This window comes from Phacochoerus africanus, chromosome 3 (genome assembly GCF_016906955.1).
Source record: "Phacochoerus africanus isolate WHEZ1 chromosome 3, ROS_Pafr_v1, whole genome shotgun sequence".
NCBI classification, from domain to species: domain Eukaryota; kingdom Metazoa; phylum Chordata; class Mammalia; order Artiodactyla; family Suidae; genus Phacochoerus; species Phacochoerus africanus.
Window position 1 is genome coordinate 182,367,195 of NC_062546.1, and position 25,303 is coordinate 182,392,497.

A 25,303-nucleotide genomic window follows, 5' to 3' on the forward strand; every position below is an offset into this window, starting at 1 on the left:
GAAATTACTGTTTGGGTTTAAAATTGGAAATGAATATATTTTCATATTAGCAATTATAAAGCACTTTATTCTATTAATTTTTAATTACTTTCTCTTTAGAACATGTAAAAGAATGTCACCAGCAAATGGAAAATGAAGAAAATATTTCAACTTTTAGATTTCTTAAGTAATAATTTGATTGGCACCCTCAATACAAATGGATTTTTTTTTAATGGCCACACCTAGGGCCAGGGATTGAATCTGAGCTGCAGCTCTGACCTAGGCCACAGCTTCAGAAATTCCAGATCCTTAATACACTGCACCAGGCCAGGGATTGAACCTGAGCCTCTGTGGTGACTTGAGCTCCTGCAGTTGGACTCTTAACCCGCTGCATCACAGCAGGAACTCCACAAATGGATTTTTTTATAGGAATGTCTGACTCCCACCCACAGACCCTGAAAAGCCCTGAATTCACTCATATGAGTAGAGAAGGCTGGAGTTGTGGCCCTCTTTCCTTTCTGTTATCACCTCTGTACAGTGTTTCCTGTAGAATACAATTGATGGTATTGTCTCTTACTTCTTTCACACTGTAAAATTGTAATGGTGTTTTATTCTCCTCCATCTGCACATGACCTTGATTTAATGTTATTGTAGATGATGGCTTTTAACTGATATCAACAATCTGTGCTTTTCAGTGTCAACAGGAAAGCTGTGAAGTTATGCAGTTGCTCACTTTTCACCCATTGCATAAATGGGTGACAAATGGAGCATCCTTAGCATAGACACATGCAGGCTCTACTCAAAATATTCAGTTCCTTGTCAAGGACCTTTCATGTATCAAAACCAACTGTCAATCCAGCTTATCTATCAGTGAAGCACTACAGGCAGCTGCTTTTCTAGGCTATTTCACAAGTATAGGTGTGATACTTTATCCAGTCTTTATCTTGAATACACCAGCCTTTGTCTATACCTTGGGTTCTCTTTCAAAGATTTTAAAGGCAACAAAAACATTCTTTTTTGTTCCTCTTAAATACACACTGATACTTCCTTGTTAAGTGTACATTTCCCTACTTAAAATGTATCTGGGGTTGCAACTAAAGAGATTTTTTTCCTTACATTCTTCTTATCTATATTTTATTTTTCTCCATGTTAGCCTTCATTTTTCAGAAAAGGCTACATTTTATTGTCATAAGACTCCTTGAGAATATTCAGATAAAAAAATGGTTCTATATACTATAAGTTATCAGAGTAGGCACTATAGGATTATAGAGTTGCCTGTTCTTAAAGCAAATGCCAAAATATATTCAAATCACTGTTCTAGAAAAAATATTTTAGAGAAAAAAATATGAATATAATCTCATTGTTGTGTTGCAACTGATTAATTTTAAAGAATGAGTAAACTTTTTCTACTCAATAATTAATTGTTTAAGATTATTTAATCAACTGGTTTTGCAATATTCTTTTGTTTTACATTAGCTCAGAGTAAATGCAAATAAAAATAGAAAGATTACCCTCACTAATTGTCTTCCATTATAGTGGTGCCATCAGTTATTCTAATAATTAGTTGTTTTAAAAACTCAAAACCCATCTTTATAGATATCTAGATTGTCACTATTGTCATTTATTGAGGTCAGGATAGCTATGTAATTTATCTTGGTATATCTTACATATATTCTCTTGTGCATAATACACATTTAATAAATGTGTTGAATAAGGAATTTTTAAAATTTATATAATTTCCAAATTCTAGTTTTTTACCTACCTACTTTATTATATCTACACGAGCAAAGCTATGTTCACCCTTTATTATAACTTGGCTAAAATGTGTTTTCGACAAGCATGAAGTAGTTTTTGACAGACACCCTAGAAATAATATTCTAGAATATATTATCAAAGTACCATCTTCTCAGAAAGAACAGCTACTATTTAGCTTGTTACTCAAATGATTCCATTATATACATTTGCTGACCAACTGAAGTGATTACAAAAAAAACTAAGCATCTATTTTTTATTTGCTTCAGCAGTATTAAAAATTCATAAGGAAGTTCCAGCTCTATGTCCATAAATTGATGAGACTTACAACCTCAGTGTTTCAAATATGCCCCAATCAATACGACAGATCACTGAAGAGGTCACCACAATCCCATTAGACACTAGACCTTGAGGAGCATTTTAATCAGTGACACAATGGGCCTTATTTCAGATTGTGCATTCTGGTTAAAATCTATTGGATCCATTGATTATCAGGGTGACATCTGCCACATGCAAATTACTGGCTACAGGAATGGTGGTGGATGTTAAATACTCTTGTACTGTACAACTTAATGTATATTTTAATGAAGTGAACAGTGAGATTTCTGACAGGCATCAGCAACTTTGAAATAGTCTTCCGAATTTCTCATACCGCTTGAAAGTAATGAGATTTGTTCCATAAAGTGATGAAATTTATGCCATAAATTATCTGTAAGAGAAAAGAGCTTCTTAAAGCAGGATCTTTTCCTTGGTAGAGATCAGATTTTAAATAGTTGTTTAACAGGAAGTTTAGGGGAAAGCAGTCTGAGCTATGTTCTCTGATAATTCTTGCCCATTCTCAAAGTGGAGTACCACAAGGTATCAGAAGCCAAACATCACCCGGACAGAAGGAAAGCCATTGATCCAGTTTAGTATGCTAGAACTTGCACTCAGTACATATCCCATCCATTTATGTATCCATCCCTTCAACCCTCAACAATATTCACAGAGGGTTTCCTAGGAATCAAGTTGTGTCTCGGAGTATTCAGGATATATTTTTGGGGGGGACTCGATACTTGAACTCATTCTTTAGGAAAAAGGACGTGTTTAAAATGAGGCTTTTTCCTGAAAAATATTTTATAATATACTAAAATCCTTTTGTTTAATAAGTAACCATTGAAATTGACATACATTATAAAATGAGACTAACTTTATCTCAGACCCTTTAATAATTCCTCCGCATGTATTCTTGTCTTAAATTTACTTATCGTGGTATTTTCTAGTACAATAGAAGCCTGTAATCTGCTACTAGATAGTCTAGTCAATGGAGTGCTTAAAGATCAACTTAACTTGTGATCCATACAATGGATATTATGAATTTTAAATTACCTTTAGAGAGCAAGTTTATGTTTATTGCCATAATACCAAAACCCAACTATTAATTTCATGACTCATAATTAGCTTCCTTTCCCCTCAAAGTGCCCTTTACAATGTTTAAATAAAACTCAAATATATTATTGAATCAGAATCCTATCCATGCATGACGACACAGATGGAAGTTGCCCAGAGGTATAGTTTAACAAATAAGAAAACATAGAATATGCATAAATAATACTATATATGTTACCACATATTTCCTGAGTATCTATTATGTACTAATATCTCTTCTTGGTGCCAAGACTACAGCAACAAATAATATACTTTAAGAAGTTTATAAACTACGGGGAAGGCAGATAAGAATAAACACATATAAACAAATAAATAAGGTAATTTCATAAACTGATGAGAGCACTGAGTGGTCAATGTGTTGAAGAAAGACTTGGAAGGATAGTCAGGTAAGACCTACCAGGAGAGGGCATTTAAGTTGACATCTAAATGATGAGACTTCAAGAAATGAAAATAGATTTGTTGACTTTTTATTCTGAGTGTTTTTTAATGGTCGTTTTAATCATTCACAATTACTCTTTACCTAGAGGATTCTATAAGAATTTTTCTACAATGTGTTTCTGACATGAATAAATCTATTAGTCACAAGTTCCCCCACCAAACTAAGTCCTGGAAAACTTTACTGCAACCATCTCTGCAATCATATCCTACTTTGAACAAGAGATATAACCTAAATATTCTTTTCAATATATTTGTGTGCTTCCCATTTTATACTTTTGGAATGATTGTTCAGAAAGCTATCATCTAGCTAAGTATTCAAGGGAATAATAATCATAATATTTCTTACATATTTTATGTGCTTCACAGTAACTCTGTGAGGTTGGTAATATTATTATTCTTTTATATTATAAACTAAGAAACTAAGGCCAGAAGGGGATCTGAGACTGTAACTCAAGTCCTAAAGCTATAGAGCACTTGCTTTTCACCAGGAAACTACAGCCACCCAAATAAAACCAACAAAGTATTTTTTCAATTCTGCCTAATTGACTGTTCTTCAACTTGTAAGAATATTGTTATCTTACACCATATCAAATTAAAATAGTAAACTGAACAATGCCGTGTCCATTGTCACTTTGACATGTGAATTTATATAATGAAATCTTAGAGACTATAACCATTTCCTCCTGGGCATACTATATACAATGCCAGTAACAGCCACCACACTAAGAATAATGCCACGAGGTAATGCTGTGTGGCCCAAACATCCAGCCTTTCCTTAGATATTGATAAATAAGTCTCATTGTATTCAAAATACAAAGTGTGCATTTGTCTATGAACATCTGGAAACCTCTTTGCAACCACTCTCCAATAACATGTTTTAGTTGTTGTTTTTTCTGCTTTTTAGGGCCACATCCATGGCATATGGAAGTTCCCAAGCTAGGGGTCCAATCAGAGCTACGGCTACAGGCCTACATCACGGCCTGTAGCAACATGGGATCCAAGCCACATCTGCGATCTATACCACAGCTCACAGAAACTCTGGATCCCTGACCCACTGAGTGATGCCAAGAATTGAACACGCATCCTCTTGGATACTAGTCAGACTCATTTCCACTGCGCCACAATGGAACTCCCTCCAATAATGTGTTCTAATAAGCCTGTATTGACCTTTAGTGATGACCACATTACCTTCCGAATTCTCACAAAGAACATATTTGACAATGTTTTCTGGAGTTATTCAGTCACTCCAGTAATCTAAGCTACTAGTTCTCAGGCAACTTTCCATGTTTTAAAAAATCATGGAGCATTCTTTCGTTTCCAGGATTCTGGAATTCCAATGCTCTAAGAATTTTCAAAAATCACAGACAGTGACATTGGGATTTCAGCTTCAAGGTCTTCAGAATTTAAGCATTGTTTAAATGATGCATATCACCATGTTTCCATTCCAACACCAAGGAGGAAGATTTCTCACCTAAGCCAATATTTAAGAAAGATCCCCTGTTGACTCTATTATAAACTAAATATCTATCTAGTAGGTAACCCCTTTGTACTTTAGAGATAATTGGGACAGCATTTGGATTTGCCATGCAAATATATTCAGTGACAGTGGGAATTATCAGATGAAATATATGGGTTCTGCTTAAACAGAGTCCCACATTAGATATTCAAAAAACACTACGCTGGAGGTAAACAGATTGCTAACAGACGTATAATATTCAGATCACCTAATACATATATTAACAAATTTGACCTCTAATCCTAATTTCAATTAAAATTTATGTGAAGGTACGTATAGTGAATGCTACCTTACTTCTCGAAGTTTTCCTTGAAATAAAATGCTCTGTGAGGCTTCTTAGAAAATGATTTTACTTGTATAAAATTCCAGGGTGGTGTCATTTAATCATCTTACAGACCAAATCTCTAACTGACAAAAGCCATGTACATGTTCTTCTAAAAAAAAGCTAGCAAGAATAATTTTTCCCAAGTACTTGTTCCAGTGTTCTCTGTTCCTCTCTAAAGATAGCTTTATTGTTTAATCTTTGGTTTTATGGGGACATTTTCAGATTTAATCTATAGTTTTCACATTGAAGAGCCTGATAAAAGGAAATTTGTAACCAGTTCAGTGCTTAAGATGTAAAGATTTATTGAAAGCACCAAACCTTTCAGAGTTTTACTCTGTAAGGTGGGAAGGGTTTTTACAGTCTGAAGTTACGTCAAAGTAGCACACTGCTCACTCCTAGGAACATCTGGCTGTATAAACAATGCCTTTTTAGAAACACAATGGAAAGCAGGGGAGGGTGGAAGGAGTCAAGTGAGGAAAGAAAACAATAACAGTGTCGGAACTGGAACTGGTGAGCTTACGAGAGGGAAGAGGCTTGGCAAGGCTGGAAAGGACAGAGGAGACTTTAGTATAAGTTCAGTAGGTTACATTTGATAAGGTGTTTGGAGGGTGTGGAGATGGGCACATGGAGTCTTGAGAAGAAATAGACTTTAACAGAGGAATTATTTGAAAAAAATGAATAAAAACAAAAGAAATAATATTTCTGACAAGAGTCTGGGCCAGGAAGGGACAGAATACTATAAATATAAGAAAAAAGCCAACATCAGAGAAGAAATTGATTAGAAGCTACCATGGCTAGATTGATACTTTTCTTTTTCTAATTTGTTTCTCATTATTCAAAATCCTTTTTAAAAAATTGTGCACCCTTTTATCACTAAGCCTTGTAGTCTTTGCTCTTTGTCAGAGTATTTCTCAGGACTCCAATGTACAATCACCCAGTCTCCACTGACTTCAAGCAGATGCCTGGGCCTGGGGTGGGGTGGGGGGGGCCTTTGCTGAACCATTATCTGTTACTGCTTTTCCCAGATAGCTACCATGAGTGTAGCTACCAGGTTCCAAGGCTTGAAGATGCCAAGGTTCCCAAGAACATGAGCCTTGTGGCAACATGTAATTAATCCTATTACAATTTTCTATGAACTCAGATTTGCAGAAGTTTAAGAAGCTCTACAGCTCCTAATAATCTATCCACTAACCACCCTCATTAGTGAAATGAAACCTAATGAGGGTGGTTAGTGGATATGTCCTCTATAAATCAATTATTCAGTTGCTAATGGTTATTCCTGTGGATCCAGTCTGCCTGGAGAAATGTACAAAGCATTGGACAATAAACTACTCAGATGCACAGAATAGCCATCCTTGTGGGCACAGAATAGCCATTCTTGCTATCCATGGCAGTACGGTGTAGCAGTTAGGCTGCATATATTCAAATCCTGCCCCTCCCCTACCACCTACAGGACCTGAGAAGACAACTGAACCTCTCTCAGTCTCTTTCCTTATCTGTGAGATGAGATGATGACAAATCATCCTTCATAGGGTTATTAAAAAAATAAGTAACTTGATATAGGTAAATTACTTAGCAAACACCATTTGAATCCGAGCAGTATTCTTCCTCAATCTGTGTTGGGAATCTAATCAGCCAAAAATCTTTATCAAAGACCACAGTTGCTTTGAGGTCAACACTTTGCATTGAAAAATTTGGAGGCTCTTTGGGATTACTAATACAGAATCGGTCCTCTAGATTTTCACAGATCAGCCCATCCTTCATCAAGAAAGGATCCAGCAAGAACAACCATGGCAATGGAAAGGCAGGGTGTGGAAACAATGATATTAGCAGCTCCTTTTGTCTCTCATATTAGTAATAAATGCAGACAAGTCCTGGCTGTAATTCAGAAGGCTGTGCCAAAATACTTCTTTGCAAGTAATCAAGAAAAGAGACACTTTCTGATGATTTTGCTTGGGGATTTAAGCTATCACAATGGGACTTGCAAAATAAGAAGCAGTATATAGCAGCATGAATTTCTGTCTTTTACACTGTTTCCCCACTCAAAATTCCTTTTATTAAACAATGGGTTGTGGTAACAAATATTTTCCTTAATTTACTAAGATTATTCACTAGAGGAACATCTGGAAAACTCTAGCCCTTAGGAATGATCCAATAGATTTTTCTGGAATACTTGACACAATTCACCACATGGTAAAGAGCTTAACTGTACCCTTCAATAAACTTATCGACCATGCTAAGAAACAGCAATATTTATTCCACAAATTCTATGGCTAAATATATTGTTCCTACTAAATTTGAAAGTAAAATAGTTAATTGAAAATAAGACCATCATTCTTTAAGCAGAAAACAAAGATAAATTTAACTTTAAAAAACTTAGTTGAAAGGGTTCCACTCTCATAGACTACCTGAGTCCAGGAGCATTGATACTACCCAAGTTGTCAGGTCATGAAGACACGAGAGCTGGAAGGCATTATGTATGGACAGTAGTTACTGAGACAAAGGCTGAGGGCTTTAATTAACACAGTTTGGAAGTGAGAAACTTTGGCACCGTGACAGGAATTCAAGGCAGAATTTTCTAGGAATAAATGGCTTGTTTTGAGAAGTATAGACTTGTATTGTTTCTGAGACCTCCAAGTTTCTTATTCCAGAATTCTAAACCTCTGTTTTATGAGAAGGGAGAGCTGGAAATTGTAAAGTATAAGAAAGGCACAGAGTGGCCACAGCTTTACATTATTTGTGCTGTAGGAACTTTCTAGAAAGGAAACATAAAACCCCAAACTCATTCTTGATCGGTAAGTACTTTGGAGACAAAAATCATCTTCTACTTTTTAAATTTTTTTCTCTAGTCATTGTTCATTTTTGAGTCTCTGACTCTCAAATAGTAGCTTTTTAAGTCGATCAATTTTTAGTTCATTCATAAAAGCAAGCAGGAAAGATGAAAATATTCACTAATTCTTTCAAGAAGCAGTATCAGGATGTTTGGATCCAAAATGCAATCTCCTCTAAAATTCACATTGAAAAAAAAAAAAAAAAAAAGGCCTTTAGAGTCTAGGTTGGCTTGAAAAAAGACAAGAATGTCCATTTACCATTTTCTTCTCAGTAATCCTTTTCTTTCTTAGGAAGAAAAATGAAAAATGGCACAAAATTATTTCACATGTTCTAGTATCATTCTTATTACCAGAGGAAGGCAGAGCAACGAGTGTATCTGGAAACCAAACCAGGAAGTGACATGTTAGTTGTCCAAAAATTTCTTTGGAAAGTAGAAAGATAAGACATAGGAAGAGTCATACCTGAGTGCTCCAGTTGCACACAGCAACCTGGGCTGCCCATGGCAACTCACCTTGGCTTGGATGTCCAGGTTGACTTCCATGGGGAAAGAATAATCATACACATGGTAAATGGAGTTAATACAGTAAAGCCAATATAAACACTGATGTTTTGTCTTCTGACAGCATATGAATGTGCAAGCATTAAGTTATAGGAGAAAAGGGGCTAATTTTAGATTTGTTCCTAGCCCTCTCCATGTGAATGGTGTCGCTGTGAGCCCAGCAATGAAGTTCACTGTGTTGTAGCAGACTGCGCAGTTCCTGAATGTGTCAACCCAGTCTATGAACCAGAACAATGTTGTCCTGTCTGCAAAAATGGTAAGACCATACTGCATTAGCTTTCAGAGGGGTTAGTGCAAAATACAGATATTTCAACCACTCCACACCATTCAATGCAAAGGCCCTCTAAGATCTGCCTGTGGTTTTTCAATATGGACATAGCTGATTTATATTTTTATCCCTCCCTAAAGTGAAAATAAGTCAGCAATAGATGAATCATGAAACTTTCCATCTGGGGATTTTTTTTTCTTTTTATGGCTGCACCCATGGCATATGGAAGTACCCAGGCTAGGGGTCGATTCAGATCTGTAGCTGCCAGCCTACACCACAGCCACAGCAACGATGGATCTGAGACACGTCTGTGACCTACACCATAGCTCTCAGCAATGTCGGATCCTTAACAGACTGAGTGAGGCCAGGGATTGAACCTGCATCCTCATTGATACTGGTTGGGTTTGTTACTGCTGAGCCACGACGGGAATGCCTATCTGGGAAATTAAAGCTCTTATAAGCTGACTTTGTTGTGATCCTTATTATTTATTGTTGATTCATAAGGAGAATTTTGGCAAGAACATAGTACCATCTCTTTGTAGCGACTGAACTTCTCTCTTGTGAAGGCTATGAAGCAGTTCATTGCACATAATTCAGAACCAAGAGTAGGATAAATGCCAGGTGTTTTGTTTTGGGTATAGGTAAGACTATAGGTTTAAAGTTATCAAGGAATTACAAAATTCAATTGTTCATTCACTGAAGTTGAAGTAGGGAAAACTAAAAACTGTAAGGCTCTTATTCTAGGTTTTTATTACAAAGGCAACTTGTTCTCATAGTAATTGCTATAGAAGGGAACTGGTTTACAAGTATACAGGTTCCTTTTGGCCCTCAGTAAATGGACAGGTTGTAATGACTATGGTGTGCTAATCACCCAAAGTCAAGGTGATGCTGCAGAGAAGACAATGCAATCCCATAAAACTGGGACAGCATATGGGCAAAATCAACATCACACTCTTGCTACTGGTCATATACCACCAAAAAGTAAAGCTTCACTATGTAACTTTCCACAAATGAACCTCTTGGCCTTAATACCTGCACGAAAAAGTAGTTCTAGCTCTTAATTAGGCTGAGGTCACTCTAACGCCAAATCCCTATGCCCTACCTTGAATTAGCAGTACTCATCTTCCTCTATTACACATTTTTTCCCGAAATTGTCATTATGTGAGCTCACCTACTAATCTTTTCCTTTGCATGATTATAATTAGTTTAAAAAAAAGGATCAGGTAATTTTGCCAAAGAAGAAACAAAAGCTGTTCTGTTTTTTTTTTTAATAACTGTAGTGTTTTGGTATCTTCTCAAATGACTTATAAAGAACCCTTATAATATTTTTATTATAATAATAATTTTTATTATAATAATATTTTTTTTTATAATTTCTGATCATATAAATCCACTGAGTCAAATTCTAAATGGCACACCTGGCTTCTTGTTTTCTTCTTATTCCTCTCATCCAACTGACCTGTGTCAAAGTGACCATCTCTCTGACTTAGAAGATGGAGATAAATATCCTCCTGTAGTTCAAACCAATCTAATATATGCAGAGATACCATATTTGAGACTTTATATTTCTTAAAAAATATTGAAGAAACTGGAAAAGATACAAGGAAGAAGACTAGGATGATTTAATGGTTGAGAAATAGGACCTGTGAGGACAGACTGAAGGAGTTTGCATAATTTGTCCTGGAGAAAAGAAGGCTCCAGGGAGACCTAACTGTCATAAAGTATATGAATGGTTAGTCTAAAGTGGAAGAGCACCTGTTATTTTTCATTTTCTCCAAGGACAGAAGGAGGGAAAAATCAGCTACCTAATCAATCTTTAAAAATGGGATTGACAAGTCTTTGACTAGAGGCTGTTTTTTTTCCTAGAAGCAACTGTCTAAACAGGTCCTTGAGGATCCTCTCTTCCTTGGATGGCCTTGGTTGGCCATGTTTCACATTTAGGGTAAACAAAACTATGCTTAGAGTTAAAAACTCTTTTCTGGACATACTCAGTATATTTAGAGAATTAAAGCATACTAGACTGTATAGTTAAGGTACAGGTTTTAGACATGCATCTGCCACATCAGCGTAAGTACTCCCCACCTAAACCTATAATAGATCCAGTGTTGATGTCTACGTCAAACATTTAATTGGCCACTACAAACTAGTTACACTTAATCTGATGTCACCCAAGACTACCCTCTTTCTCTCTCTCACATGCCAGAGTGGACATTCACCCTCCAATGAAACTCTCTTTGTACAAAAACAGTGAATGGACTTTAACTGTTTCATTAGTTAATTAATTAGCAACTCATCAATATTCCTGAAAAACATGTTGAGAGACAACATCTGTTAGTTAAGTATTCTAGCTTTTTGTTCATGAAGCGTAACAAAATAACCACTTCTGTTCCCTTATGCCATTTCTAAACACATTCTTTCCTTTTTTCAACTAAGGGGAATGAACCTGAATTGGAATCAGATGACTAATTCTGATTTTACTATATAATATCATGACATGTTATCATTTTTTTATTATTAAATGCTACTAGTTAGTCACTTGTGCCCCCAAAGTAAAGGGTAATCCTTGTCAAAGAAGCGTATATTGAAAACTGCCAGAGAAGCCTCATGGCCACCAGTGGTACCAGTATTTTTACTGAGACAACAGACTGAGCCCCAAGTCTTGCTTGCCCTCATTCTCAGTCTAGAAAACAGAAACAGATGACCCATGTGTGGAAGAGCCAGGGGGCAATAGATATTTATTATGACAACATAACTAGGAAACTTTCTTCAATTTCCAACACATAAGACTATCTTAGTCTATAGGACAATTCATTTGCCCGGTATAGTATAAATCAAAAAAACTATTTTCTTAGATTAAGAAATAGAGGCAAGGTAGAGGCAATAGATCTTATGGTATAAACAGTCCTATAACATGTTGCACATTTTCTTAAATCTTCATGAATGTTGAAAAATTTCAGTTTGCATAAATGCTGACTATCCTGTCTAATACTTTCTTTCTGCATACTAAGATTGACTTTCCCACCTCCTTGAATTATAGCTTGCCAAGAGCAAGTGACATTAAAGATATAAAATGAAAGTTTAAAGCAATAGAATCTGCAACAAACAGTATTCAGTTAATACCAAAATCTTTGTTCTCAGAGTAAGAGGAAGAAAAAAAAAAGTACAAAGATATATAGGTAGATATATGAAGTTATCCCAGAAAACAGTAATTTACTAATTAAAAGGTAGCAATTGCTTCTAGAAATAAGTATTTTTTTAAATATGATAAAGTACAAGGTATTCTGATCCCTAGATAAACAATAGCAGTCTCTTTAAGCTCCATAATATAATCAGTAAGAATAAATATAAAGACATATAAAATTTTTCTCTAATAATGTAAAAAGAGACAGAGAATTTTTAATTTCTTGGTCTCAGTGGTTACCTCAAGCAGCCAGTGGTTATCAATAAATATAGGCAAGTCATAAAATATACTCCATTCTTATTAAAATTATTTTAGCACCAAGAAAATACCATCAATTTAGTCTTAAGGAAAGCTAAGAATGGCTGGTCATACACAAAACAGGAGAAAGAGGAAAGTAACTTTTTATTTGGGGAGGATTACAGTGACTGACATAAGAATTTAGAATTTATTGTTTTTAAAAATATTATTAAGCATTTCCTTCCCCCTTCTCTATACATCTTCAAGAGCTAGCACTCCAAATACCTTCTTGAAAGATATAATCTTTCTAGACTGTTTTTCTTCCTCCAAGATTGTGTTACTGTGTCCTTTCAGCTTCAGACCTTTCCATAGGAAATAATTAATATTGTTTACAGTTATTTCTTTTTATAATATGAAAAATAGATTAGCACAGCATGTACTTAAAACATCTATATTTTGAAGAGTTATGTAAATATTTCAAAATAGTTGGTAAATGACCATTCATTTGACTAGTGAAGTATTTGATCATTAGATCATCCACATGACTAACTGCATTTTTACATTTCACCAGCCAGAATGTCAATGAGTTCTATGTTTTCATTGGGATATATAGTCAGTCATTATCTATGGTTCAGAAGAAAAAGTCACATCATGAAAAATTAGAATAGACAGGAAACACCCACAAAATCTTCCATACACAGTAAGTGAGACGTTATCATATCCTTTTCAACTAAACTGAGGTTGTCATAAGCCCTATTTAAATATTTAATTCCATATCCCTTACTCTCTTCCAGTTTAATAGTGATACAAACAAGGAAGGAAGCCAAAGGCAAATAGAAAAGAAGACAGCAAAGTGGATGGCCAGTACACAAATAAGAGAGCCATCCAACACCTTGTAAAGGTGCTTGGGTACAGAGGTGCTATGTGTTTGTTAATATCTCTAATGTACACAGAACACCTTGCAATAAATTAGAGAGAGAAAAACAATTCCACAGAGGAGGAAATGGGCAAAGGGTGTATAAATCAAGTTCACAGAAGAAAACCAAATATCAAAGAAATATATGAAAATACACTTAACCTTACCAGAGATCAGGGAAATAGAAATTGAAACAATGAGATATCAATACTGTATTTATAATAATTAGAGATTAATGATACCTCAAATCAGCAAAGATACTATGAGTTGAGAAAATGTTGGGACAACTTTTAAGAAGATTCTATCAAAATTATCAGGTGATTTGAAGTTGTACTTATACTTTGTCCCACCTTCAAGCATTAAAGGTTCACTGCATTTTAAGAGCATAAAGGTGGGAGAAAATGTAATAATCAGAAACAAGATAGAGATGTTCCCCATTACTCAAAATTTCGGATAGACAGTAGATATGAACTAATGTAATTAGAAAAATAATTCAGAGGAGAAAAATTTGGAGATAAAATTACTACTATTTGGATATGAGTGTATACTTGAAAAACCCAAGAAAAAGACTAACAACTGCTACAAAGAAAATATAATAAGACAGCAGACTACAAAATGAGAGTTCGGATCGATCTCTATGTATATGTACATATGTACATATTATTAAAATAAAATTGTAGCACTGATACATGATACAGAGATATTAATTGAATATAAGAAACTTCACAAAGAGACCTAAAAAAAATATAAACACTGGTATATGACAGATAAAGTAGCATTTAAAATAAATGGAGGAAAATTAATTTGTAGAAGAAATGGTATTCAGACAGCTGAATAGTTGTCTGAAAAAATAATTTTAAATTCCTACCTTATTTCATAAATCAGGAAAACTTTCAATTCAACGAAGATTTAAATATGAAATATTTTCCCAAACAGTACAAGAAGAAAACCTGGACATTTGATTCACAATCTTAAAGTGGCTAGATTTTAAAACAAACAAGCAATAGAATCTCCACACAGCAAACAAAACAAAACACTACTGAAAACAAATAAAAAATGAAGAGGGAAAAATAATCTTATATTTCAAAAGGTTAATCTCTCTCATATAAAAATATGAAATTGATGAAGAAAAAGATCAACAACTCAATCTTAAATATGGGCAAAGAACTTCAAAATTCATTCCACAAAAAAATGATACAAAGTTCCTAAAGCATACAAAAATTGCTCAAAAGGAAAATTCAAACAAAAATTTAATACCAGTTTTTACTTGCAGATTGGCCAAATATTCTATAATTTAATGTCACTTTGTTGCTGATATGTGGTAAAACAGACAATCTTTCATTGCTGGTGGATGTATGAATTGTTACAACCCCGATGGAAGGAAATTCGACAATGTATGTCAAAATTAAAGTGCATGTATCTTTTACTTCAGCAATCTCACTTCTATTTACAGATGTGTAATGACAAATGATGTTGCTCATTTTTGATGTTGTACTTCAGGTTTTCTGACAAATAATAATCAGAAAATTTGTAAAAATAACTATATATTTTTAGTATGCTATTAGTTAACAATCAAAAAAGAGTTAATTTCTTACTTTACTCAATATAATATTTTTATTGATTTATAATTTATTTAGCTTCCATTTACCTCATTTTTTATCTCAAATAATACATTTTAAATTTTAATTTCAAATGACTCTAAATTGTGAAAATAATAGAAATCTACTTAGAATCAACTGATAATAGGTTATTTAAAAACATTAAAATAAATATTAATGTGTGGAGAATACATATATATGTATATACATGATTATACATATATATATGTAGAGAGAGAGAAAGAGGGAGCTTGTTTGAGATAGTTTTAAAAAATCACAAAACTTTACTAAGAACTATTTTAAAAAAATGAGCCATAACTGATTTCTAAATGTGAAAACTGAAATTTGTTAGTTATTTCTTTAATGATAAATGGAAATCTATCAAATTTTCCATGTAATATAATTTTCTTTTGTTAAGTTGGCAAAAGTTGGAAATTTTAAGTACATGGAAAAGAATGCACTTGGGAAGATTGGAAAATTCAGTCTAACAGACATATTAAAATAATATATAAAGATATACAAATTTTAAACACTGTCATAGCAGAACAAAAATAAATAAATAGAATAGAAATCGGAAAGTCATCCACATTTGTATTACCATTTAGCATACAATTAAGGTGACATCCAAGTATCTGACAAAAGAATGTATTATTCTAAAAATATGTTATACATGTTTATCATTTTTTACAAAAATGAAATTACATTCCTGTCTTACCCATTATATAAAAATAACTTTCAGTTGGATTAAAGATCTAACTCTAAAAAAACAAGACCATAAGGATATTTTTTAAATAATGTGAACATTAACTTACTCTTAGAGTAGGAATGGTCTTAAATACAACATAAATACAAATAAAGAATTTATAAAGGGAACATTAAAATACAAATTAGATAGCATAATTTTATCCTTAAATTTCTTCACAAATTAATTTGGATAGGTAAAATGCAACAGGCATTACTATGGGAGATCCATGCACTGCTACAGGAGAGCCTCTCTGGACTGCATGATGCACTGCTGCAACAGATACCCTCTCTGAAGGGCAATGAAAGTGTGCAGACCTTTGATCCAGCCATGTGGCTTCTAGAAATTGATCAAAACCAAATAGTCAGATAAGAACATAAAGATGTATAAGGAGAAATATTTATTACAGAGTTGTTCACAGTAGCAAAAACTTGGAAAACGTAAATATTCAACAATAAGGAGGTTGTTGAAAACAACGTAGTATATCTACATGGACTGACTACTAAAAAATGGTTATACATGATATCATAGGAAAAAAATTAAGGACATCCTCCACTAAAAAAATATATGTTCAGAATATATTCTTAAACTAGTGGGCCAGAAGGCATTATATTGTTTTGTATTTTTGTTAAAAAGAAAAAATAGGAGTTCCCGTCGTGGTGCAGTGGTTAACGAATCTGACTAGGAACCGTGAGGTTGCAGGTTCGATCCCTGCCCTTGCTCAGTGGGTTAACGATCTGGCGTTGCCCTGAGCTGTGGTGTAGGTTGCAGACGAGGCTCGGATCCCGCGTTGCTGTGGCTCTGGCGTAGGCTGGCAGCTACAGCTCCGATTAGACCCCTAGCCTGGGAACCTCCACATGCCGTGGGAGCGGCCCAAGAAATGGCAAAAAGACAAAAAAAAAGAAAAAGAAAGAAAAAATATTACATTGTAGAAAAAGACTAGAAGAAAATACTTGAACAGTAGACCAATGAATGATTTTTTTTGCTTTTTTTTTTTTTTTTTTTTTTGCTTTTTAGGGCCACACCCACGACATATGGAGGTTCCCAGGCTAGGGGTCGAATCAGAGCTACAGCTGCCGGCTTATGCCACAGCCACAGCAATGTGGGATCCAAGCATCTGTAACCTACACCACAGCTCACCGCAATGCCGTGATCGAGGCCAGGGATCAAACCCACAACCTCATTGTTCCTAGGTGGATTCGTTTCTGCTGCTCCACAATGGGAACTCCAGAGTTTTACTTTCTTCTTTTTATTAGCCCAATTTTCTAGATTTCCTATAGCAAACATGTATTATCTCCATGATTTAAAATTACTATTTAAAAGAGAAAATAGACAAAGTCTTTAAAAAGATCATGTAAAAAATTCTCTTGTTATGATTTAATAATTAAATAGTCAGACATGCCATTTATTAGAAATTACATTATGATTTCTTGTTATGATTCATTCTCCATACCTTAATTAACCAACTAATAATTCTACTACCTGACTTTCAACTCCTTTAATGATGAGATTCTTTGTAAAACCTTTGGAAAACCTCATTGCCCATTTTATGTACCTATTATTCATTTAAGTATAGCCATTTACATTTTCAGGAAGCTATTTTTGCAAAATCAGCCTTTTAAAGTTTGAAAATTGGATGCAAGTCTTTCACCTTAATGTGATATTTTCTCTCTTCCTCTTAGTAGACAATTAGTAACATGAAACACAGACATTAAACAAACACACTGAAGATGAAAAATTTTCTGATGCTTGCACAAATCCATTGGCTACAGAGCCCCTGAAATAGTTTATGATGAAAGCATATCCTATGAAGGGCAGTTTCAAAGTCTGTATTTCATTGACTCCATAACTGAAGGTCAGAATTATCATATTTGTATAAAGTAGATGTCAAAACAAAACAGCTATTTTAATGAGCCACAAATAATAATTTCCTATTGCTTTCATAAAACTTCACCCAAAATACAAAAGGAAATATTTACATTTAGGTTGTCTTAAACCAACAGGATTCCCTCTTTATTCATCAGCAAATTAGATTTCAAAAAGAGTATATCACAGCGTTGACGCAAAGAAAATTAATGCTGCATTCATTTCCTCCTTATCACATCTCTTCTTTAATTATCAGGGCTACCTGGCCCTTCAGAAAATGAAGGAACGAAGGCCAACGCATGCAAAAATGACAATGTCTCTCTGTGTTTTCTCTTCAGTATATGCAAAATTCTTAGGGACTATTTTGTCGCTACATAATCATTTGGAAGGTTGGATCCAGGCCTCTTGCAAAGCACACACTTGAGAACAGACATATTAGCAATTATCACTCACTTTTTCAAGGGCCAAGTGGTATTCCCCATCCATCACCACCACCTCCTCCCCCCACAGGGTGCACGAGAGACCAGAGGAAGGTACTGAACACACATGTACCAAATGTCTTGTTTTTACACATTCATAAAAACTTAAAGGTAATCTGGCTCAAAAATAGTAGCAGGACCGAATGTTGCATGTATCTCCCAGAAGTGACCATGCATTTCTATTCTTAACCCCACCTTCTCTTTTGTTCTTGAGCCTCTCTTCAATTAAGTTTTTATAGAATAGTGCTGACTTCTAGGATTGTAAATAATAATTTCTAATAAAACACCTTGGAACTGTGGGTGCTAGGAAAAGGGTTACTGGGATCACTAACAGGTACCTGCGAAGTTGGTTTTGATTCCTGGAGTAACTAAGGTGGGGTCTAACTGGGAAGCTAAGGAATTCAGTCTTGCCAAGTTTCCAGGAACTCCTAAAAATAATCTTGTGTCAAGGCTTGAGTTACTGGTCACAGGAGACCCTCACTGAGGGAGCCTCACAACTGTTATATCAGGGGCATGGAGCCACCAGTCCATCATGACCCCCAAATGCCTCTTCTCACAGCCCAGACAGCCACATAGCGCTCAGAGGTACCCAGAGACCAGTGGGTCACTGGTGATAATGAAAGCATGACGAAGGAACAGTTTCTCTTTATCCAAACCTCCCTTCTGAGGTACGCACATTAGCAAGTTGGATTTACTCCTTCAACTCACGTCAACTTTGCCGTACAGATGCTCAGGCTTTTCAGAAAGGAGGAAGCCCAGAGCCAGCTGTGTCCAACCACCCCACCACCTTTCCCCATCATTATTTAGTATAAAACTTGTACAGCCAGACAAAAATAAAACAGAGTTGCTATGTAAGTAGTATTCCTTGGGAGTTCTCTTCATGGCTCAGCAGTTAATGGACCTGACTAGGATCCATGAAGAAGCAGGTTTGATCCCTGGTCTCGCTCCAAGGGTTAGGCATCTGGTGAGCTATGGTGTAGATTGCAGACATGGCTCAGACCCCGAATGGCTGTGGCCGTGGCTGTGGCTGTGGCTGTTGATGGCAGCTCTAGCTCCCCTTCGACCCCAAGCCTGGGAACTTCCACATGCCATGAGTGCAACCTTAAAAACCAAAAAAAAAAAAAAAAAATTGTTCCTTGACCTGCCTTGAATTTGAATGTCTTCAAAGGCACTGGGCAAGATGAGCCTGAAAGCCCTCAAGGAAGGTATAACTCTATCTTCCTCAAAAGTTTCAGCAGTCTGGAGCAAGAGTGTCTAACAGACTCATCTCAGAGAAACAGATTCCCAGATTCCCTTTCTTACAGATAAGACCAACCCTCTTGGGTCTCTACATCTCATGTCACTGGTAAAGAAGGCACCCAGAACTTTGAGTATTCCTGAAAAGATCCCAACACCTCCCCAGCCAGCCATCATGGCCTCACCCTCACGGCCTGGCTTCAGACATTTAGGACCAATTTTTCCTGTTTCTCAGATCCCACCAGGAGCCCAGGACCACTAGGACTCTGATCTCCCCATGGTTCTATGAGTTATATAACTGCTTCCTCATGGATCCTAGTCAGGTTCATTAACTGCTGAGCCACGAAGGGAACTCCCAAGGAACATCCCATACCCCCACTTTCCAGTCCCATCCCTTGCTTTGTCATACTGCATCACACCTACGGGCACCTGAATAGCATACATTATGCCTTTTTAATTGCTTGTCTCCCCTACTCACAGGAGTATAACATCTCTTCAGGCAAAGATTTTTTTTTGCTTTTGCTTTCACCCACAGCATATGGAGGTTCCCAGGCTAGGGGTCGAATCATAGCTACAGCTGCCGGTCTACACTACAGCTAAGCAATGTGGGATCCAAGCCATGTCTGCTACCTACACCACAGCTCATGGCAATGCCAGATCCTTGACTCAATGAGTGAGGCCAGGGATCGAACCTGAAACATCATGGTTCCTAGTCAGATTCGTTTCCGCTGCACCACGACGGGAACGCATAGGAAAAGATTTTGTGCTTCCACTCTCTAAAACAAATTGCTAGATGCAAATATATGTTTGTGAATAAGTGGATGAATGAATAGCCATATTGTGCTTTTGGAAGAGCTAATATTAAATAAGAAAATTGATTCTTTGAGTTATTTTAACTTCTTTTTTTTTATAAAACATCAGCCTTCTGTGTCATAGAGAAGAGCTTTCAAATGGAGAGTTTAGGAGGCATTGTGTCATGGGAAGGAAGGTCCTTAGCAGATTTTTTTCCTAATTGTTTTCTTTGGTTTGCCACTAGGATTAGTGGTACATCTATTGATGGGAGGTGTATCAGAGTAATCTCTTAGAGACAGGCTGGGTGCCAGGGAAAACTGAGTCCAGCTTGATGTGTTATTGCTTCATAGCCTTGCTATGGACACCTAAAGCTTCTGTTTCTTAAGAAATGGATGTGTGTAACCTTAGCGCAAAATTAAAGTAATACTTTAGTCAGTATTATCTATAATGATATGTTTTATCTGATAGTAGGGATTGGACTTTTTAAGGAAGTCATGAGCATTGGCTGAATATGTAATTAGTCAGTATTTGGTATAATCAACTGAACTTAATGTGAAGATATGAAAAATATTTAGAAAATGAGACCATATATCAGGGCCGAAGAAGAACTGATTGTAGGGGAGAATTTTTAAGTAAAGAAATCAAACTGTCCAACTGAAAAAGAAATCAGAAGTATGGCCCCAAACAGGGACCAAGGAAACTAGTTAACCAGTATCTTTTCCGGCAAATAGTGATTGGGAAACTCTCCTAGGATTGCTGTGGCTGAGGCAGGAAGCCCTCAGAGTAAGACCTCTGATATTTAAATGTAGCTCTGAGCTGCTTCAAATCAATCTATCACAAATGTCAAACCTCTTTTGAAACATATTTATGGTTGGATGCCCCTCAATTGAGAAAGAGAAATGGGAAGTTCCTGCACGCATTCTTATTTTGCTTACACGAGCTTCATTTGTACAAGGTGATGACACAGAGCAGCCATAAATGCTGCTGCTTGTCATGGTAGATAACCAGCCAACCCTGAGTCCTCTCTTCCGTTCGCCCATCATTTTTATACATTCTGCAGAAAAGTCCATAAAGCAACACAATCTGCCTTCTGGAAGGCGAAACTCAGATGCCAATGTCATTAAAGAACAAAACGGTTGACAGCTTTGTATCCAAATCTTAAAAGCCTGCCTCGCTCCAACTTTCTGTATGGGGACTTTAAACGGGGGTAAGAGCTGATGTCATGTGTTTAAGATGTGGGATTCTGTGTCTGCTTTGTCCTACCTGTTTTGATGTCATTTGATGAGCTCTTTAAGGATGGAGATAGAAGACAAGAAGAAGCTGCAGAGGAGGAAAGCTGCAGTGTAGAGGAGGGCACAGGAGGCTCTCAAGCCAGAATTCCTGCAGGTTGACGGCAGAAAACTTAATTGGATTCTGCTTTAACTCCCAGCAAATGCAACAGTCAGGTCCCTAAGCTGAGTGAAGTAATCAGCCCCCTATGCAATGTCATCTGAGATGCACCAAAAGTTGTTCAGCCCATGGAAAATAGTGCCCCTTCTAGCCTGCCAACGTACATGTCCTCATATACACATTCATACATACTCCCACACTCACAATTTCTTTTATTTTTAAGTTTTTAATAATTAATGTCACTAAAAAGCCTGAAGAAAATAGCTGGTACCTAGGTATTAATGACACCAATTAAGTTACATAGATTTTCTCGAGCTCATCAGATGACTAGATCATCAAATAGACCCAAGTAGTGGGGGAGAGTAAAACCAGGGTGACAAGGAGACAGCAGGAAGGTACTGGACCAGAGGGAGAGAGAATACCTGAGATGCATGCCTTAGGATGAGCAAGGGAGCAATGAATGCTGGGAGGATGAAATGAAAAGACATACACATATTGAGAAAAATAGTTGTCTTTTTCATATGTTTCCTCAGTGACTCGTCTAATAATGGTAATTAACCTAAACTACTAAGAGTAACACTAGCTGTCATTTATTGGAGGGAAGAAAACGGAAAGTATACAAATTACCCTCACATATACCTCTGGGATTTGAACCCTGCTCTATCCAACTTCAAAGGCAATAGTGCTTAACCAGTAGTTCTCAAAGTAGCCCTGGGCCAGCAATATCACCATTATCTGGGAGCCAGTTAGAAATGCAGATTTCTGAATCTACCTCAAATCTATTGAATCGGCAATTCTGGGAGTGGGACCCAGCATTCTGCGTCTTAACAAGACTTCTAGGCAATTCTGCTGCTCAAAATTTGAGAACCGTGGACTTCTCTGGTGTCTTTTGAGAGTGTCTTTCGAGAGTGTCTTTCAAACAAAGAATAAGTGTGTGTGTTGGGGGTGGTTGGGGAATATAAGCTGAAATAACCATCAGCCAATGGTATCTGAGATAGTGTTATAGCAGGATAAGAAGTAAGACAAGGCTGGAAAGGAAGGGTTAGACATAAAATGCCCTGGAGGCAAAGCAAGGCCACTTGGAGAGGATCTAGGGATGGTAAACCCCAGTGGAGTAAAAGTATAGTCATGGTTGAACCCATACTTATCACTCCCCAAGCTTTCCTCATATTCTTTTGTAATTCTTTCCTTTAGCCCTTCTCTGTCCCACCCCATCCCAGGCAATGTTCTGTTCTACTTTGTCATAATGCATAAATTTGCATTTCTTAGAACTTGGCATAATGTAACTATTCAGTAGGTATTCTCTTTTTTCTGGATTCTTTCATTCAGCATGACTATTTTGAAATTAATCCATATAGCATATATCCTAGTTCATTCCTTCCTTATTGCTCAGTGCTACCCCATTAAATAGATATACCACAGTAAAAATTATCCATTCACTTGTTAGTGGACATTGGGTTGTTTCCAGTTTTTGACTATTACAAATAAAGCTGTCTTAAACATTTTCCCATAAGTCTTTGAGTGGATGTATGCTTTATTTTCTATCGTGAAAATACCTGGATGTAGTATACTAGATCATACGGTAGGTGTATAATTCACTAGTTTTTCTTTAATACAGAACTATTTCAAAGTGTCTGCATTATTTGAAATTTCCATTAAAAATGTGTGGAAGTGCCAGTTCCTACATCTTCAGCAGTGCTTGGGATCATCAGTGCTATTTAATTTTAGCTCCTCTAATACAAGTGTATTATTATTTTATTATGGTGTTAAATTGCATTTTCCTAATGACTATTGGTGTTGAGCATCTTTTCATATGCTAATTTTCCATCTGTATATCTTCTTTAGAGAAACGTCTGTTCAAATCATTTGCCCATTTAAAAAAAAATATTGGGTTGTTTTTGTACTATTGAGTTTGCAGAATTCTTTTTATGTTCTAGAGAGAACTTCTTTATTATATATATGTCTTGCAAATATTTTCTTCAAGTCTGTGGCATGTTTTTTCATCCTTTCATTTGAAAAGCAAAAGCTTTTAATCATGATGAAATCTAATTTATCACTGTTTTCTTTTATGTACTTTTAATGTCATAGTTAAGAAATCTTGGCCCAACCCAGAGTCAAAAATAGTTTTTCCCATTTTTTCTAGAAATGTTTTGGTTTTAGATTTTATATTAGAACCATGATTAATTTTAAGCTACATTGTGATTATGATTCAAGGAACTGACTGAAGTTTTTGTTTTTTTTTTCCAATATGGCTATCCAGTTGTTTTAATACCATTTGTTAAAAACAACTTTTTTTCTCCACTAAATTTTATTTGTACCTTTGCTAAAAATCAGTTGTCTCTTTAAGTCTTTATATATTTTCATCTATTTATGTACTCTCCATTCTCATTTGCTAAGGTTGTTATGGCTATTCTAGATCCTTTGCATTTGCTTCTGAATTTTTTTATCAGTTTATCAGTTTCTACAAAAACAGTCTATTTTGATTGTCATTACATTGAATGAATATATCAATTTGAGATGAACTGATGTCTTAAAAGTACATTTAGTCTTACAATTCATGAACATGATATATCTATTTATTTCATTCTTCAGTTTCTCTCAGTACTATTTTGTGGTTTTCAAAATACAGGGCTTGTCAAGTCTCTGTTCAGTTTTATTCCAAATTATTTGTTTTTACTGCTATTGTAGTTAGTTGCATTTTTAAAAATTCTAATCATTTGCTAATATTTGAAATAAAATTGATATTTCTCTATTGATTTTTAATCCTGAAACACTGCTAGGTTCAATTATTAAATCTACTTGTGGGTTTTTTAATAGATTCCGTTGGAATTTACATACACAATAATGTTACCTTCAGAGAGACAATTCTATTTTTCTTACAAATTTGCCTTTTCATTATTTTATTTTATTGAAATTGCTACTACACCTTATACAGTATTGAATAGAAATGCTAAAACCACACATCCTTGTGCTCTTCAGATATGGAATAAAAATCATGCCTTCTTTCCCAATTAAATATAATTTTACCTGTAGGTTTTTCCTAGATACCCAAATCAGGCTGAGAAACTCCCCTTTTATACCTACTTTCCCAATAGATTTTATCAGGAATGGAAACTGGGTTTTGTTAAGTTTTTTTTAGTATCTCTAGAGGGGGATCATGATTTTCTTTGATAGGAATAGATATAGTAAATTCAATTGATTGATTTTTATTAATTAAACCAACCTTGCATTCCTAAGATAAACTACATTTAGTTATAAAGTATTATCCTTGTTTATATAGTGTTGGATTTTATTTGCTAAATTTGTGTTTATATTTTTTATCTAAGTTTATGAGGCATATTAATCTGTTGTTTTCTGTTCTTGTAGTGTCTTTACCAGGTTTGAGTATCAAAGTATTGCTGAACACATAGAGTGAGTTATGAAATTAGTTGCTCTTTTTAATTTTCTGGAAAAGTTTGTGTAGAATTAGTATTAATTTTCTCTTTTATGTTTGGCAGAATTCACCAATGACTTATAAAGTTATATGAGCTGTAGATTTCTCTGTGGAAAAGTTTCTTTAGAACAAATTTATTTAACAGATGTAGGGTGATTTGGGTTATTTCATCCTGAGTTAGCATTGGAAATTTGTGTCCTCAAGGAATTATACCATTTCATCTAAGTTTTTGAATTTGTAATCATGGGGTTTTTAATATTCCCTTAGTATCCTTTTAATAGCTTCAAATTCTATAAAATTTCATCTTTCTCATTTCTTATATTGGTAGTTTATCCTT

General features: G+C 35.4%; 1 protein-coding gene across 1 annotated transcript in view; it reads left to right on the forward strand.

The window, feature by feature from the left end:
- The window catches only part of VWC2L (von Willebrand factor C domain containing 2 like), a 155,542-nt gene that overhangs the window by 18,233 nt on the left and 112,006 nt on the right, over positions 1-25,303 (forward strand). Inside the window, exon 3 of the mRNA XM_047773425.1 lies at positions 8,956-9,085. Coding sequence (XP_047629381.1) covers positions 8,956-9,085 — 130 coding nt within the window. The remainder of the gene's footprint in view (positions 1-8,955; positions 9,086-25,303) is intronic.